Genomic DNA, 16,156 nt, shown 5'->3' with positions numbered 1-16,156 from the left:
ACCACTTCTACTGCGCAAGCTCAGTAGCGACGCTTGGCTCCGGCTGTGCCGGAAGTCGGTGCTCAGAGAGAGAGAGAGAGGCCGGCTCTTGCCTTGCAGGCGGGGGCTGCCTGGCAGACAAGCGAGAGTTGGGGGCGTCGCTGCTTTCTGCCCCCCCCCCGTCCCTTCACGCCAGGCGAGGCCCCGGTTTCCGTCTCCGCCGTTGGGAAAGATGCTGCCTTTGTCCATCAAGGACGACGAGTACAAACCTCCCAAGCTCCATTTGCTCCGAAAGGTCTCGGGATGGTTCAGGTAAGGGCGAGTTGTTTGCGGGGTGGGGGAAGATACATCGCCCGGTCTGCCGGGAAAAGCCCGGAGTGTCAGGGATCCGGGAGCCCGCTGGGGTGTCGGGGATCTGGGAGCTGAACAGGCGGCAGAGAATGGGAGAAAATGGGGCAGCTGGGATCCCCCTTGTGCTCAGCCGGAGGCCGGGAGATGCCTGGCTTGGACTACTACGGGGAGGAACCGAAGGAGCCTCCTCGGGGTGGGCTGGATGTTGAAAGCGGACTCAGCTGCGGGGCTTGCAAAGGTGGGAGCCGGATCTCCCGGGCAGCCGGTTTTGGAGAGGACGAAGATCTCTCGGTTCCTCTAAAATGGATCGGCCGGCTGGCCGGGAAAGGAGGAGCCCGCGAGGTTGCCTTTGGCAGCATCGGTCTCCTGTTTTGGCGTGGACTCCAACTCCCATCGCCCCCAGCTGGCAAAAGGAGGGGGGTCCGAGCTTGCACGGTGGGAATGCAGTAGAGAGAGAGAGAGAGAGAGAAGGGGCCTCTAGATCGGGCGAGGGGGGCTTAGCGGAGGTGGGGGGAGCCGGTTCGGGACTTGGCTGGCCAGGACGTGTTTTCTGCGTGGAAATCGGAGCTAAGGTGTGTTGAGTGTGCGGTTTGCGACTGTCGTTAAGGCCGATCAGGCGTGGGAGGGAGGGAGGGGGGACGACGGGTCCGTCCACTTCCTCCTCCTCCTCCTCCTCCCGCTTCCCTGCGAGGCCTTGCTGGGCTTTGCATAAAGCCGGGTCCGGCCTCGTGGCTTGACCCTCTCCCGGTCCCTGTTTCCAGGTCGATCCTCTCGGACAAGACGTCGCGCAACCTCTTCTTCTTCCTCTGCCTCAACCTCTCCTTCGCCTTCGTGGAGCTGCTGTACGGCATCTGGAGCAACAGGTACAAAAGAGGGGAGGCGGAGGGGGGAGGAGGAAAGAGCCGGGAGGGCGGCGCTTCTCCCGGGAAAGTCAAGTTCGGCGCTGCTGGTGCTGCCACGTCTCCCTCTGGCAGGGGCCGAAGGGGATGGCCGGCTCTGGAGAGGAGCGCCATTGGCTTTTGGGAAAGGGTAGTCTCGGTTTACTTGAGACCTGATCATGGCTGTTTTTCCCCTTTACTTTTAAATACCAGTTACTTAGTTAGAAGCCCAATTTGTTTTTATCTGCAAGGTGAAAACCAGAAAGGTTTGGGCAGCTCCTTGAGACCTGATCATGGCTATTTTCCCCTTTACTTTTAGATACCAGTTACTTAGTTAGAAGCCAATTTTGTTTTTATCTGCAAGGTGAAAACCAGAAAGGTTTGGGCAGCTCCTTGAGACCTGATCATGGCTGTTTTTCCCCTTTACTTTTAAATACCAGTTAGTTAGTTAGAAGCCAGTTGTTTTTTTTAATCTGCAAGGTGAAAACCAGAAAGGTTTGGGCAGCTCCTTGAGACCTGATCATGGCTATTTTCCCCTTTACTTTTAGATACCAGTTACTTAGTTAGAAGCCCAATTTGTTTTTATCTGCAAGGTGAAAACCAGAAAGGTTTGGGCAGCTCCTTGAGACCTGATCATGGCTGTTTTTCCCCTTTACTTTTAGATACCAGTTACTTAGTTAGAAGCCAGTTGTTTTTTTTAATCTGCAAGGTGAAAACCAGAAAGGTTTGGGCAGCTCCTTGAGACCTGATCATGGCTGTTTTTCCCCTTTACTTTTAAATACCAGTTAGTTAGTTAGAAGCCAATTTTGTTTTTATCTGCAAGGTGAAAACCAGAAAGGTTTGGGCAGCTCCTTGAGACCTGATCATGGCTGTTTTCCTCCTTTACTTTTAAATACCAGTTAGTTAGTAGAAGCCAATTTTTTTTTAATCTGCAGAAATGAAAACCAGAAGGGTTTGGGCAGATCACACAGATTGCCTTAATGTACTAATGGGAAAATTCTGCAGTCTCACTCCAATATCATGTCCTCTCTGCCATATTTAGATGATGGTTGCTGACCCAGTTCTTTTTTTTTAAGAGACAGGAGTTGATGAAACAATTACTCCTAAGGGATTGTCATTTGTTATTCTTTAACTTGTCCAGCTATGGTTTAGAACTGTTGAGGTGTCTAAACAGGTTTAGTAAGGAACGGCTCTTCTTTAGTAAAATATAATTACTCCATAAAAGGTCTAATTGTGATGCCATTTGCACAGCGTTTATTAAGTTGTTGAACTAATCTCGCTGAATGTATAGGTTTTTTATTCTCCCCCCCCCTCACAGGTATTGATTTTTACATAAATTAATTGTAGTTGCTGGTGGCTGGAACTTGTGTGCTGCTGTAGAAGCCATATCTTATTTTGGGGAAGAGGGGAGTCTTTTTGCATCTTTGGTTCAGTTTAAAACTAAAATTGCGCAATCATGTATTGTCCTGTCACCCATTTAGTTGTCTCAGTTTCATATCCCCAAACTGACAAAGGCAGTAGTTTGAGAGAAATCACGACACAAAGGGTTCTGCAGAATCCACTGAATTTATTAAAATAATAAAATTGGTATTGTGGGGCATGATGCAAGATCCCCTTTGTGTGTTTGATGTTACAGCACCTGTAGAAAAGGGTAGCAGCTTGCATTGCAATGATGATCATCTCCACTTTCCACAGATGCTTATGCATAGGTTCTTTTTAATTTCTTCTATGCTAAGACCTGTTTCTGTGAGCCTCCCTCTCAAAATATATAATTATCACAATAAGGAGGCAGAGTAGCTTCACTATTTAGGCATCTGTGCAGTAATACTATATTGTATACCCTTTGTTGTATGCCAAGAATATTAGGGAGAGCAGGGATAAGCAATCCATGACCCTCTAAATGTAGTCTCTTACTGTAATTTCTAGAAATTGTCACTCCATAAAATAGGAAACAGTATATGTAAAATAAAATATGTAAAATAACACACTTGAAATAAGTCATACCCAATCAGAAAATGTGGAAAGAACTGGTCGGTACAATTGTTGAAAATTAGACATGATTGAATGGATAGTTTAATCATCATATGTAGTAAATTACATTAGAAATTCAGTATTCATCCATTTTGCTGGTTTGGCTGGTATATGTACTACATTACACAAATGAGTAACGTAATTCATTTTGCAAATGAGTTTCTTCATTTGAGCATGTATCTGTTATGATGGTATGTCTTAGTATAAGATGCTAGGGAAAGGTCTGGATAACTGTTAGGACATATACAGTTGAAATTTAATGAATATGCATTCTCTTTTAATAGACTGGTCTTTATTCCCTGTGATATTCTAAACCTTCAGCACTTTGGCCTGCCCTAGATAAATGTGAGGTTTCATGACTGTACTAAACAGTTTGGCTTCCTTCAGACTTAGAAACAATGAAGATGAAAATTGTCCCAGAGTACTATGATACCCAGAGTACTACGGTTCCGTAAAGACTGAAAAAATAAACCTCTGCACACAAAAGCAGTAACCAAGTTTGTTTATCCTGATATTGGTTCTAACTGACCACCTTAAATGGTGGTCCTGAATTCCAAACTAGAATGGAAGGTGTAGCCTTCCATTCTAGTATTGAATGAAGTAATATCTTCTTAATAAATACTCTTTTTTTCTTGGCTATCCAACCTAAATAATCACTAGAGAGGGTTGGATTAAGTTTAAACAATTGGTAAATTGATGGACAGGGAAAGGTGACATTTAAATTGTGTATTTCTATTAAATTCTGGAGAGCATTTGAACTAGGTTACTTCGTAATTTGGTATTTATATCAGACTTCTGGCATGGATTTTAGCTCGATTGGATTGTTGGATGGAAGGTACTTGTGTCAGAAAGGTTTAAAATTGAACTACATCAACTTTAAAGTACCTGGAAAAATGGTCAAGAAGGGGAAAGCATTCATGGTGAAACTGTTCCATAATTAATGTTCCTTGGCAAAGAAAGCTCTTCCTCCAGTCGATACCTTCTTTGCTTCATGGGTGGAAATTTGGGAAGGAAAGAACTCCAAACCTAATGCAAGATATTGGGGCAGCTTTGTGTTGACTAAGAATGCATTCCGTCAATGTCTCAGAACGGATTCTGATTAATTCCATTTGACTCAGATAAGTTTATGTAATGAGCCTAATGAAAGGTATTATTCCTTTTTTTAATCCAGCTTTAAATTTGAGGATTTGTTAGTAACTCTTGATAACGTTGTTCATTGTAAGAAGTCAAAATGAAAACTGCACTTTGAAATGAAGGGAAAATCTATCAAGAGGATATATATGTATGTATTTATATTTGGTGTGAATAATAGTTCCAGCCCAAACAAATCTTGTCTCATCTTTCAAGAAACTGTGAGGTATAGCATCATTTGCATTGGTGACCTTGTTAACAAAGTTATGGAATGGTACTGTTTGGTATTTATTTTTTAAATTAAACTAAACTTGTATTTATTGATAAATTCAATTATCCATTCAATTGGTCTTGAATGGACTGCACTTTTTTAGTGTGTTGTGTATGTATTGTGAGAGATTTGGGTGAATAACAACTTAAGTAAATACAGGTCCAAGGGGATATTGTCACTATTACTACCAGGTTTTTTTTAAAACTATCAGTATCTTTTTTTAAAAAGTGTTCTAATATATTTTACTTTCTATAACTGTCTGTACTTAATTGATTTTTTAAATCTTTATATTCCCAGTCTAGGTTTAATATCGGATTCATTTCACATGTTTTTTGATTGTACTGCTCTGTTAGCTGGGCTTGCAGCTTCAGTCATTTCAAAGTGGAGATCTAATGATGCTTTTTCCTATGGGTAAGTGTTCAAGTTCTGAAAAGCTATTTGTTGAAACAGTCACTTGTTGACAATAATTGGAAAAGAACATGTAATTTTATTATATGCTGATAAAGCAGTCTGGGATTTGTACTAGCATGGTTAATGGAATCAGCCTATAAATATTTATTGTGGAATTTGGCTAATAAAAAATATACCATATTTCACTAAATTATTGCAAGAGAGGAGCCCAATCTCCAATACTTGCCTTGAGTAGTCTTTTTCTTGATAGTAATAACAATGTACCGGTAGTTAAATTTGTACTAGACTGATTAATGGAATCAGCCTATAAACTGTATTGTGGAATTTGGCTAATGAAAAACTAATCTGCCAAACTAATCAACTGTTACTTAATGCTGTTGCCAGCATATTTTCTAAACCCAGAAAACCTTTGGGTGAGCTCCTAAAGTTTGAAACTTCCATAATCTTCCTGCAAATAGATGAATCCTTCTGGTTCCCATTCTTTATGGCTTTTCTTCTATGTGGGATTGTCACTTTCTACTCTGTGTGGGAGCAACAGGATCCCCTTTGTAGCTGCTATTGTCCTTCATCTAGTGTTATATAATAGCACTTCTCTTTAGGCTACAGAATTTTTCTCCTTTCATCCATGCATTGACTTCAACTTTCCTTTTAGGGGTCAGAGTACAAAGAGGCCACAAGGGCATAGATATGATAGGGAGAGACAGATGGGTGTTTGTCTGTCTGTCTGTCTCTCTCTCTCTCACATACACACACACACACAAACACACACACAGTATATATTTCTCTCCTTTCCCCTTTTTGTAGTCGTCAGTATTACATGGTTTGTCATCAGTGTCTGAATCATGCGCAAAAAATAATACACTTAAGCACACAACATAATACACTTTGAATTTAAAAATTCCGAGCTCAGAAATTTGTTTGAGTATCAAAGGTAAATTGCGGATGCAATCTTCCCACATAAAAATCCATTCATTGTTTTAGTCCCCAACAATTATTTTCTCAATATAATGATAAAGTGATGAGCTTCATAATTGATGTTCAATAGTAGGATGCCAGTAGTCCTTGATATTTACATCACATCATCAAGAGATCTACTATAGGCGCTGATCTTCCCTTCTGTTGAGTTCTATGCTAAAGGTATAGCTGTCAATTTTGGTATAAAGTAAAGGTGTGCACTGTACTTTTACTGCTGAAGGTGGTATATGGGAGATAAGAGTGAAACCATTGAATGTCCACCTGTTGACTTCTTTTTTTTTTAACATATTCAACCAATCCCTTGCTGTAATATAAGATGTAAGTTAAATGGAATGAGGAAGAATTGAAATAGTTGAAGTACTGTATTTCAAGGCTAAGGTTGGGGGGGGGAATTAACTATGTATTCTTTAGTGATAAGAGCCCCACCTTTTACCTCTTTATATTCTACTTATTTGGATAACTGATCAAACATAGCTACGTAGTATTAGCCAGATTAGCATAGAATCTTCTGTATTAGCCAGAATAGTGGTAAGACATGAAATTAGTTGTGGATTTGCATTAATCTAGAATGAAATTATGTGCTTTTTTTCATCCTAGGTATGTTCGAGCAGAAGTATTAGCTGGTTTTGTAAACGGTCTATTTTTGATCTTCACCGCTTTCTTCATTTTCTCTGAAGGGGTTGAGGTATGTTTTGAAGATGGTTAAAATATTTTCCTCTGTTGAAGGAAGAGATTTTTGCACAGCAAGTGAGTTTTTATTTTTAAATCCAGTTATGCTCACTGGGATGAAGTTATTGCTAAATGCAGCCCAGATAATGTAAAAGAGAATCACTTGATTGTGGCAGAGTATAAGTTCAATAGATAAATAAGTCTTACCTAGTTATTTAGGATAGGAAATGAATCAAAATGTCTTCAGGATCTGACAATTTAAAAATATCTTGCAGAAAGAATTGACATGAAATTCAGTGAGATTTACTTAGTAGTAACTGTGCGGAAGCTGGTAGCCTTCCATACCAACCCTAATTCTTCAGGGAATATTATCCCATCATTTTTTCCATACCAATGTTGAAAATCTGACATTCTCAAATCTTCAAGACTTTAAAAATATATGTAAAAGTATAGTCCTTTTGATTACACTAGATGTAAATTTTATTATGTTCACTTAACATTACAACACTTCTGAAATTTTTCCCATCATTCTGCACATTCTGATGTGCAGTGATTTGTATAAAAATTATGTCACAGATAGTATTATAGTATAGTTTATCTGGAAAAATCGCTTTTGGATCAGATAAAAATATCCATTTATTCCAATACGTATCTTGTTCTGTAGCTAATCAAATGGCTTAAGAACCTGAACATGAAAGCATAGGGCTTCTTCATTCAACTGCTGTCTGTAACTGGTATTTATAGGCAGTAAGTTTTCTGAACCTTACATATAGCCAGCAGTATCTAGAATTATTAGTTACCTTTTCATCTTGGGCATGTTTAGTGCCAATTAAAAGCCATCTCCCATCAACCTGTTTCCTGGAATGATTTGTGTTCCAATGTCAAGTGTTTGAGTTTCACTGAAACAGTTTGTTTTTCTGTTACAGAGAGCACTTGAGCCTCCTGATGTGCATCATGAAAGACTCCTTCCTGTTTCCATACTTGGCTTCCTTGTAAATCTGATAGGAATCTTTGTGTTTCAACATGGCGGACATGGCCATTCCCATGGTTCTGGTAGGAAGTATTACCCATTACCCATTTGTTGTATCGTTGACTTGTCCCCCAGAAGCCTCAGAATCTCTTTGTTGTGTCCCTTGGTTAAAGGGCACGCAAACAGTCACATCTCTTTAATTTAGTCAAAACAGAAAAGAAGCTTAAAATTGATGCTATGATGTCATTTGAACAAGTAACACTTTTTGTTTGATCAAATAATTTTGTCTTAGAAATATACAATCTTTTGCAGAAGAATTGTGGTGCTTAAAGTGAAAAAAAAAATATAGTTTGCAATAATGAAGGAGTAATTGACATAGAAATATAAACTTTTTGATTTGAACTGTGTGGTGTGCTTCAGGTTATAGATAAACTCAGAATAAAGCCGTGTCTCTCTCCACCCCCCCCCCATTTCTTTCCATGTATCTCTCGCATGTTGACTGTATTCTGTATTCTGACTAAATAAACCAGTTTCCCATTGTATCTGTCTATAACAGTCTAGTTCAGCTGATGCTTCAAAAGTAATAAATGAAACCAAGATAGCTTACTGATACAATGTAATTACACTCAAACTGTGTTAGTGCATTAATTAATTTCAGTTAAACAAAGGCACTTCACAGTCAGGACACTACACTGGTCTGCAGACATTTTTTAATATTCATTTTAATATACATTTAATATAAATATTGATGAAACTGACAAATGCCGACGCCATCTTAAAGACATCCTTTCCAGCAAGGAAGAAAAATCAGGGCTTCTAAAATAGCTGTTGTGATTCATTAATTCATCACATAAAAATAATTACATTCCCCCCCCCCCCCCCCGAACTATTACGTAGCTTGGGATAGCATAACAACAGTGCAAATAAATAAATAAAATTCACAAATGCAGGTAAATTGTTCCAATGCAAATTTTGCAGTCCCTTTAAGTGCAGCACATTACCTCTTTTAAAGCAGAGGTCTCCAACCTTGGCAATTTTAAGCCTGGCAGACTTCAACATACAGAATTCCTCAGCCAGCAAAGCTGGCTGAGGAATTCTGGGAGTTGAAGTCCGCCAGGTTTAAAGTTGCCAAGGTTGGAGACCCCTGCTTTAAAGGAAGCATCTACTTTCATGGACACTAGAATCTTATTTGGCTCTTTCTGCTACACTCTTAACATATAACCTTTTTGTAACCTTAATTGAATCCAGTATCTTAATATGTATTACGATAAATAACATCCATCAATTTCTTTCTGCAGGACATGAACACAGCCATTCACTTTTTAATGGGGGTCTCAGCCACGGTCATGGAGGACATGGCCACAGTCACGATTCCAAGCATGGACATGGACATAGCCACTCCCACGGGCATGAGCATGGACATTCCCACGATTATTGCCATGGTGGGTATGTGGGAATGTGCAGCAGGCTTGCACCTCTGTATGCTATGTGTCTTCAAAATGGGATACCTCTACAGATATAATGAAAAGATGCTGAAATCTTCCAGTAACAAAGATGATGTGTAAATTGTTGAATCTTATCTTTGGCTTGCTAATCAATTTAATAATGTAATATTATGTACATCATGTAATGTAATAATAATGATTGGAAAGAAAATAGTAAGGAAACTTTTGGTCTTGCCTCAGTTACTGGAAAAGGGTCAATCTACATCATGCATCATATGTTTGCTCAACAGATATTGTGATATGTGCATATACTTCCATTTGGCTATACCAGGGGTAGTCAACCTTTTTATACCTACCACCCACTTTTGTATCTGTTAGTAGTAAAATTTTCTAACCGCCCACCAGTTCCACAGTAATGGTGATTTATAAAGTGTAGGGTCGTCTGCGCATGCCTCTCGCGCATCGTGGATTGGGTTTGGGTGGGGGCGCCGGCTACCAGCTCTGCTTGTCTGTTACAGCTGGGTGGAGTGGGGGGAGATGCGCGAGCTATTCTGGGACGAGGGTCCTTTGTTTGCGGTCGCATTAGAGCGCCATTTAGTTTCACTTACGTAATGTGAACTAAACTTATGCACGGGTGATACAAATAGTATATTTTCAGAAATTTAAATTGTCACGGGGAATTTTATGAAAACCTAATGAAAGTGTTTTAAAATAATGCTATGAAAATTTTTTAAAAGTAAATTAAATTAAAAAAAAGGAAAGTGCTTCAGTATCGGACAAAACCCCTACCACCCACCATGAAAGCTGGAACGCCCACTAGTGGGCGATAGGAACCAGGTTGACTACCACTGGGCTATACGATGCTGTGCCGTATGTATTTATATATCATATTTAAAACTGCCCATCTCCCTCACAGACCAACTTCGGGCAGTGTACAAGTCTACATAAAAACGTATGAAAGGTGGTAATTACAATTACACTTGTTTTTACTTTCTTTAAGATACAGGATGCTTTTAGACACATTTTTAAAAGAACCAGGGAATTTTAGTGTAGAGAGGTAATAAATGCAGAGGAGAGAATGGTCATTCTTCTGCTTTAAACCATGAAAAGCAGGTGCTTCGTGGTCAGTATGAATGCTATAATAGTTAAAGAGTCTAAACTTGGGATTGAATTTCCATGAATTTATTCAATAAGTTTAACTATGTACTGTCACTTAGCTAATTTTTTATGGGATTGTTTAGGATTGTGTTGAGAGTAATAGCTATGGTAGTATCTTTCTACCCTGAAGGAAGATTACGCTAATTGGGCTGTTTATTACATTTTGGCAAGTAAATTTAATGCATTTATTAGAGAAAGGAGAATGTTGGACAGTTTCACATATGCAGAGCGTCTTCCCTCTGTATAACTAAACCAGTGGTAGTCAACCTGGTCCCTACTGCCCACTAGTGGACGTTCCAGCTTTCATGGTGGGTGGTAGGGGTTTTGTCCGATACTGAAGCACTTACCTTTTTTTTAATTTAATTGACTTTTTAAAAAAATTCATAGCATTATTTGAAAACATTTTCATTAGGTTTTCATAAAATTCCTCATGACAATTTAAATTTCTGAAAATATACTATTTGTATCACCTGCGCATAAGTTTAATTCACGTTACGTAAGTGAAACTAAATGGCGCTATAGTGCGACTGCAAACCAAAGAGCCTCATCCCAGAATAGCTCGCGCATCTCCCCCCACACCACCCAGCTGTAACAGACAAGCAGAGCTGGTAAGCGGACCCCCCCCCCACAAACCCAATCCACGATGCGTGAGAGGCATGGGCAGACGACGATACACGGCGCATTACTGTGGAACCGGTGGGCGGTTAGAAAATTTTACTACTAACAGAATTACAAAAGTGGGTGGTAGGTATAAAAAGGTTGACTATCCCTGAACTAAACAAACAAACAAAAAACCGTTGTTATGTGGAAGTTCAATAGTTCTTTCTACATCATTCTGTTTTTAAAGAAAATTATTTATTTATTTACTCGGAGAAAACTGCTGGTAGTTTGCTATAGCAGAATCAAAATAGCCATAAGATAATTTAGAAAACTGATAAAATGCTTATAAAACCATGCACTCAGCCAGTGTCTGAAGGCCATGTGATAGCTATTGATTAAAAGATACATAAAGACTAGTAAAAAAAATGCATTGAGCATCTGGGGACAAGCCATTCCCAGATTTCATATGTGGTGGGGAAACCCTTATCCCTGTTGAGTTGAGAAGACTGAATAGAGAAGACTGTTTGAAGGAGATTGCCTGGGGCAAAGCCATAAGGGGCTTTGGGGGTTAAAACTAACACACTGAATTGTACTTGGGAACCTACTGATATACCGAGATATTAATAGTGTAGCTTATAAGCACTATGAATCTTTGTAATATCATAAGATAAATCTTTCCTGAATTGTTGATGTTAATGTTCCTGTCATATTAATTTTCATTAATATACAGTATCCTGTATATGTAATTTGGCTTCTTGATTGTTGGTCTAGTAGTGATTGACTGTACTTGGGTATTGGACACATGTGACTTTACAGTACTTTTCATCTGATTAGAAAAAGATGCTTTCAAATGCACAGAAGGATGAGCACCACAGCTGAGTGTGATTCATTAAAGCGACTGCTTAATTTTCCTAAATCGATTTAGCTAAAACTGAAGCCTCCCCTGGTAGACCTTTGTTCCTGGAAAAAGATGTGGTCCTTTGCAACTAGACTTACTGATTCTTTAATGTGAATTGAAAATCTACCCAGACTTATTCACTACTTAGAAATCCTGTTTCTGTAGTCTGTTTATTAGACAATAAGCCTCTTTGCATGGTTGAGACTACATTGTGTCTCACTTTCTCTGCTTTTTTATCCTATATAAAAGTGTTTGGAAATTTCTTGTGTTTTGAAGAATTTACTTTAATTTTTAACTTAAGCGCTTCCTGGTTTCTTTTGGCTAGGAAGATCTGGAAGCTGTACTTGAAGTATATAATATGATTTCTTGAGCAAAAGCTCAAGAATAAATGAAAGGATAAACGTCTTTTTTCTTTGTACCATTTTTACAGATGATCAACCCATTGAGATGGCTGCAGGATCCAGCAAACAGATTTTAGAAGGTATGATATAGATACATTGTGTTAAATTTAGGCTAATGTGAAACAAAAGTATAGTATGCATTTGTAGAAAAATCTAATGCCACACATCAAATAAGATTACTTTTTGAGATTAATAACATATTTATTTCTTTTTTAATTCTATCAATGAATTAAATGAAGTTTTTTCTGTTCTTGGAACAGAACGAGTTCTCTTCTGTTCTCTTCTGTTCTGTTCTTCTCTTTTTTCTAGCTTGGAACAGAAAAAACTATGCAGTTTTTTCTGTTCCAAGCTAATGTTCATATATTTGCAAGTTGGCGTTGTCTGTCTTTCAGAATCCTACTAAATTCTATCAAAGCAGTAAATTAAATTAGTTGTTCTTTTCTTCCTAAAAATAATAATGGATTTTTTTAGAATATAGACTTGTTTTTGAAAATACATTAATAAATGCTACCAAACTTTGAGATACTTTGAGTAACCTTTCAAGTAGAAAAAGATAAATAAGGTAATCGGAAAGAACCTGGCGGAAACTCACAAAGGTTCTATTAAACTTACCGGTACTTCTTTTATTTAGCACCACAAATATTTTACAGTCTTAGGAAAAGTACAATTATTTTAATGCCTAAGTATATTGCAGTGCAACTTTTGAAATTTTTGTAGAACCAGAACTTTTTTCTAATTGTAATGCAGTGAATCTTTCACACCCCTAACAAGCAGGCAAGTTCTGATTTGTACTTCTGATTTTCTAGCACATTCACCCTTGTTTCAGGTTCTGTTTGTTAACAATATTTTAACTACAAAGTCATTGGAACAATTGAAAAAGTCAGTGGAATAATTAAGCTTATAATCAAAGTTGATATAAATGACTTTCTTTCTGTAACTTTCTATATTGCATTTAAATTATCACTTTACAATCTCCCTCTCTCTCTCTCTCTCTCCTTATATAAATTTCATTAAGAATAGTGAAATGTAATGCAAACTACAACCTAAGAAAACTTAAACAACCTCTTTGTTTCCATTTTTCATCTCTAATCTAAACAAATCCATAAAAGTTCAAATTTTCAGTCCTGATGTCAGCAGGAGGTCTATAAAAGATTGTCAGTGGTAACAACATGACTTGTTTTAACCTTGATCAAATACACCAACTTTATAAACCAACTTTTAGCAAGCTTAACCTTTCATTAATTCTAATACTGTCATGGGATTTGATTTCTTTTCATTTCTTCTTTGTCCCATGACACAGATTTCTTTAAATATTTTACAAGCCTCTTTTGTAAACTGAGTAGGAGAAAATTACCAGGTTATTCTCTTGGTTTGTCATTGTATTTCCCCTTTGAATGTTAAAGCCTCAGGCAATTTTCTTGTGTAGATTCAGTGAAACATCCTTCTTTAAACCATTCTCTTGTCCTATCAGTTTAAGTCCACTTTCAACACTATTTCTATCTTGTCAGTTAACTGTTCGACATCTGTCAGTTCTGTTTAAAACACCTTTTAGACATAGTTTATCTAGAAGCAGACATTGTTATTGACATTTTTGATCGTGTAGCTACTATTTTCTAATTTCATTCTTCAAAAGTCTCCTTCGGTTTCTGATAGCTGATCCTGTCATAAGTGATCTATCATCCTTTCCTTTCCTGCAGAAATTTTTTGGTCTATTCCCAGTTTCCTGGTTTTTGCTGAAGTTGTTGGTTCCACTTTCACAGAGCTGTCTTCAGTTTTCCACCACCACCCCATCCCTCAAAGCCTCATCAGTATTTGATTTTTGAAGTGTATACAATATCAGTGTGTGTGTGTATAAAACTACTTTCTAATCTGTATTTCCACTATGTGACTGCAGAGGGTGCTAAATGATCTTCCTATACTACTCATGTACCTACATTTATTCTTGCAAACCTCTGACTTGCTCATGTCATATAAAACAACTAACTTGATTATTGTAGTTTTATTTTTCTCTGATTGAATCACAGCACACAAAATATTTTTTTTTGGCCTTCAGTTTATCCGTCGAGAGAGGGACTGTATTCCTTATTTTTGGATAGCTGTTAAACAGTTTTTTGGAGGAATCCACTGACTTTGAAACTTCCTCAAATCTGTGAAATATACTATTCTTATACAAAGAATGTGTGGACAGACAAGGGAAAAAATCCAACACCTGAAGTGCACAAGAGGTTATGAAAACTGGCAAAACTTCTTTGCCAAGCTAATTAATTCAAGCAACAATGACAAAAAAACACCCAGCAACGCTTTGCCAAAAGGAAGTTTTCCTTCTTTGTGGTATTGCTAATAAATTATTTGGAGATGTGCACTGTAGTTTGCATTATTTGTTGCAAACAAATGTATGCTGGATCAAATCATTTGTAAAAATAATTACCCCAAAAATGTTAAGTTCTCAAAAATTATTTCAGTCATGAGACAGTAGATGAACAGGTGATCTTTAGAGGGATATGAAATAAATTTATTGAGAAGTTATTTCAGTAGTTGCATTTTTAACATATCAATTCCAAGAGTCCTCCAGATGGCTTTCTGTTAAGGGAGAGCATATGAATAATGGTTGCTATAAAAAAATGGTCTCTATAAAGCAGTGATGAAATCCAAATTTTTTTACTACCGGTTCTGTGGCCGTGGGTATGGCAAGGGAAGGATACTGCAAAATCCCCATTCCCTCCCCACTCCTGGGGGAAGGATATTGCAAAATCTCCATTCCCATCCCACTCTGGGGCCAGCCAGAGGTGGTATTTACCACTCAAAATTTCTGCTACAGGTTCTCTGAACTGCTCAAAATTTCCCCTACCAGTTCTCCAGAACCTGTCAGAACCTGCTGGGTTTCACCCTTGCTATAAAGGCTAGTGAATATGCATCTACTAATTTATTTACCCTACTGATGAAAACCCTATATTATTTACATCAACTGATAATGAGGAGTGAGGTACTGTAATTTTCTTTACTAATGGAGTCTCCTAGGAGCAACCTGCCTTTTGTTAACTTCTGAAAGATCCCCCATCTACTTTTCACTTTGGAAAATTTTCAGACCTTTTGATCATAACCAAATTGTTGAATAGGCAGAGTCCCAGGGGCCCATAACAATGTTTCTCATTTTTTGCAAATCGGAAAGAAAGAAAAAACATGAAGTAGAAGTTATTTTCATGCTTTGCCTTTCAGCCTTGAAAATACACACAATAAATAGAATACAGATACGTACAAATAAAAATAAAATGTATGCACATTTCAGTTCAAAAGCTTGGCCATACAATATATTAAATGCTACTGATATAATTTCATAGTTCACATAATTAATTTGCAATCTTGGTTCTTACAAAATAATCATTGTAGCTAAGATGCTGAGCTTGTCAATCGAAAGGTCGGCAGTTCAATGGTTCGAATCCCTAGTGCCACATAACGGGATGAGCTTCCCTTACTTGTCCCAGTTTCTGTCAACCTAGCAGTTCAAAAGCACGTAAAAGAATGCAAGTAGAAAAATAGGGACTACCTTTGGTGGGAAGATAACTGTGTTCTGTGCGCCTTTGGCATTTAGTCATGCTGGCCACATGACCACGGAGACGTCTTTGGACAGCGCTGGCTCTTCGGCTTTGAAACAGAGATGGGCACCACGCCCTAGAGTCGGGAGCGAATAGCACGCATATGTGAGGGGAAACTTTACCTTTTATCTCTCTATAGAATATAAAGAAAATCATATGAAATTTTATATTTATTAATATTTTATAGGGGTAGAGACCACAAATGTCATAATGTGGCCCTGCTTCTGTTGTGTGGTCTCATATGGGCTTGGAGTGGTTATTGTGCTGAAAACACAACAGAAAAGGGACCAATAATAGTCAAATACTAGTTATATGAGGAACATTGTTAATGTGTGTTAAGTAAATGACAGTGTACAGTACTGTTATCCTCTGGCCGTTTATTTAAAGTTTCCTTT

At 38.1% G+C, this 16,156-nt stretch overlaps 1 protein-coding gene across 1 annotated transcript in view; it reads left to right on the top strand.

The window, feature by feature from the left end:
* The first annotated feature begins 60 nt into the window (after positions 1 to 60).
* Positions 61 to 16,156, top strand: part of SLC30A7 (solute carrier family 30 member 7) — a 35,505-nt gene continuing 19,409 nt past the window's right edge. The window contains exons 1-7 of the mRNA XM_058178739.1: positions 61 to 291; positions 1,092 to 1,193; positions 4,939 to 5,052; positions 6,625 to 6,712; positions 7,623 to 7,749; positions 8,965 to 9,108; positions 12,198 to 12,248. Coding sequence (XP_058034722.1) covers positions 212 to 291; positions 1,092 to 1,193; positions 4,939 to 5,052; positions 6,625 to 6,712; positions 7,623 to 7,749; positions 8,965 to 9,108; positions 12,198 to 12,248 — 706 coding nt within the window. The 5' untranslated portion in view covers positions 61 to 211. The remainder of the gene's footprint in view (positions 292 to 1,091; positions 1,194 to 4,938; positions 5,053 to 6,624; positions 6,713 to 7,622; positions 7,750 to 8,964; positions 9,109 to 12,197; positions 12,249 to 16,156) is intronic.

The sequence above is a fragment of the Ahaetulla prasina genome, chromosome 3 (assembly GCF_028640845.1).
Source record: "Ahaetulla prasina isolate Xishuangbanna chromosome 3, ASM2864084v1, whole genome shotgun sequence".
In the NCBI taxonomy this organism is placed as follows: Eukaryota; Metazoa; Chordata; class Lepidosauria; order Squamata; family Colubridae; genus Ahaetulla; species Ahaetulla prasina.
The sequence above is the reverse complement of the archived record's forward strand: the minus strand, read 5'-3'. Positions and strand labels throughout refer to the sequence as shown.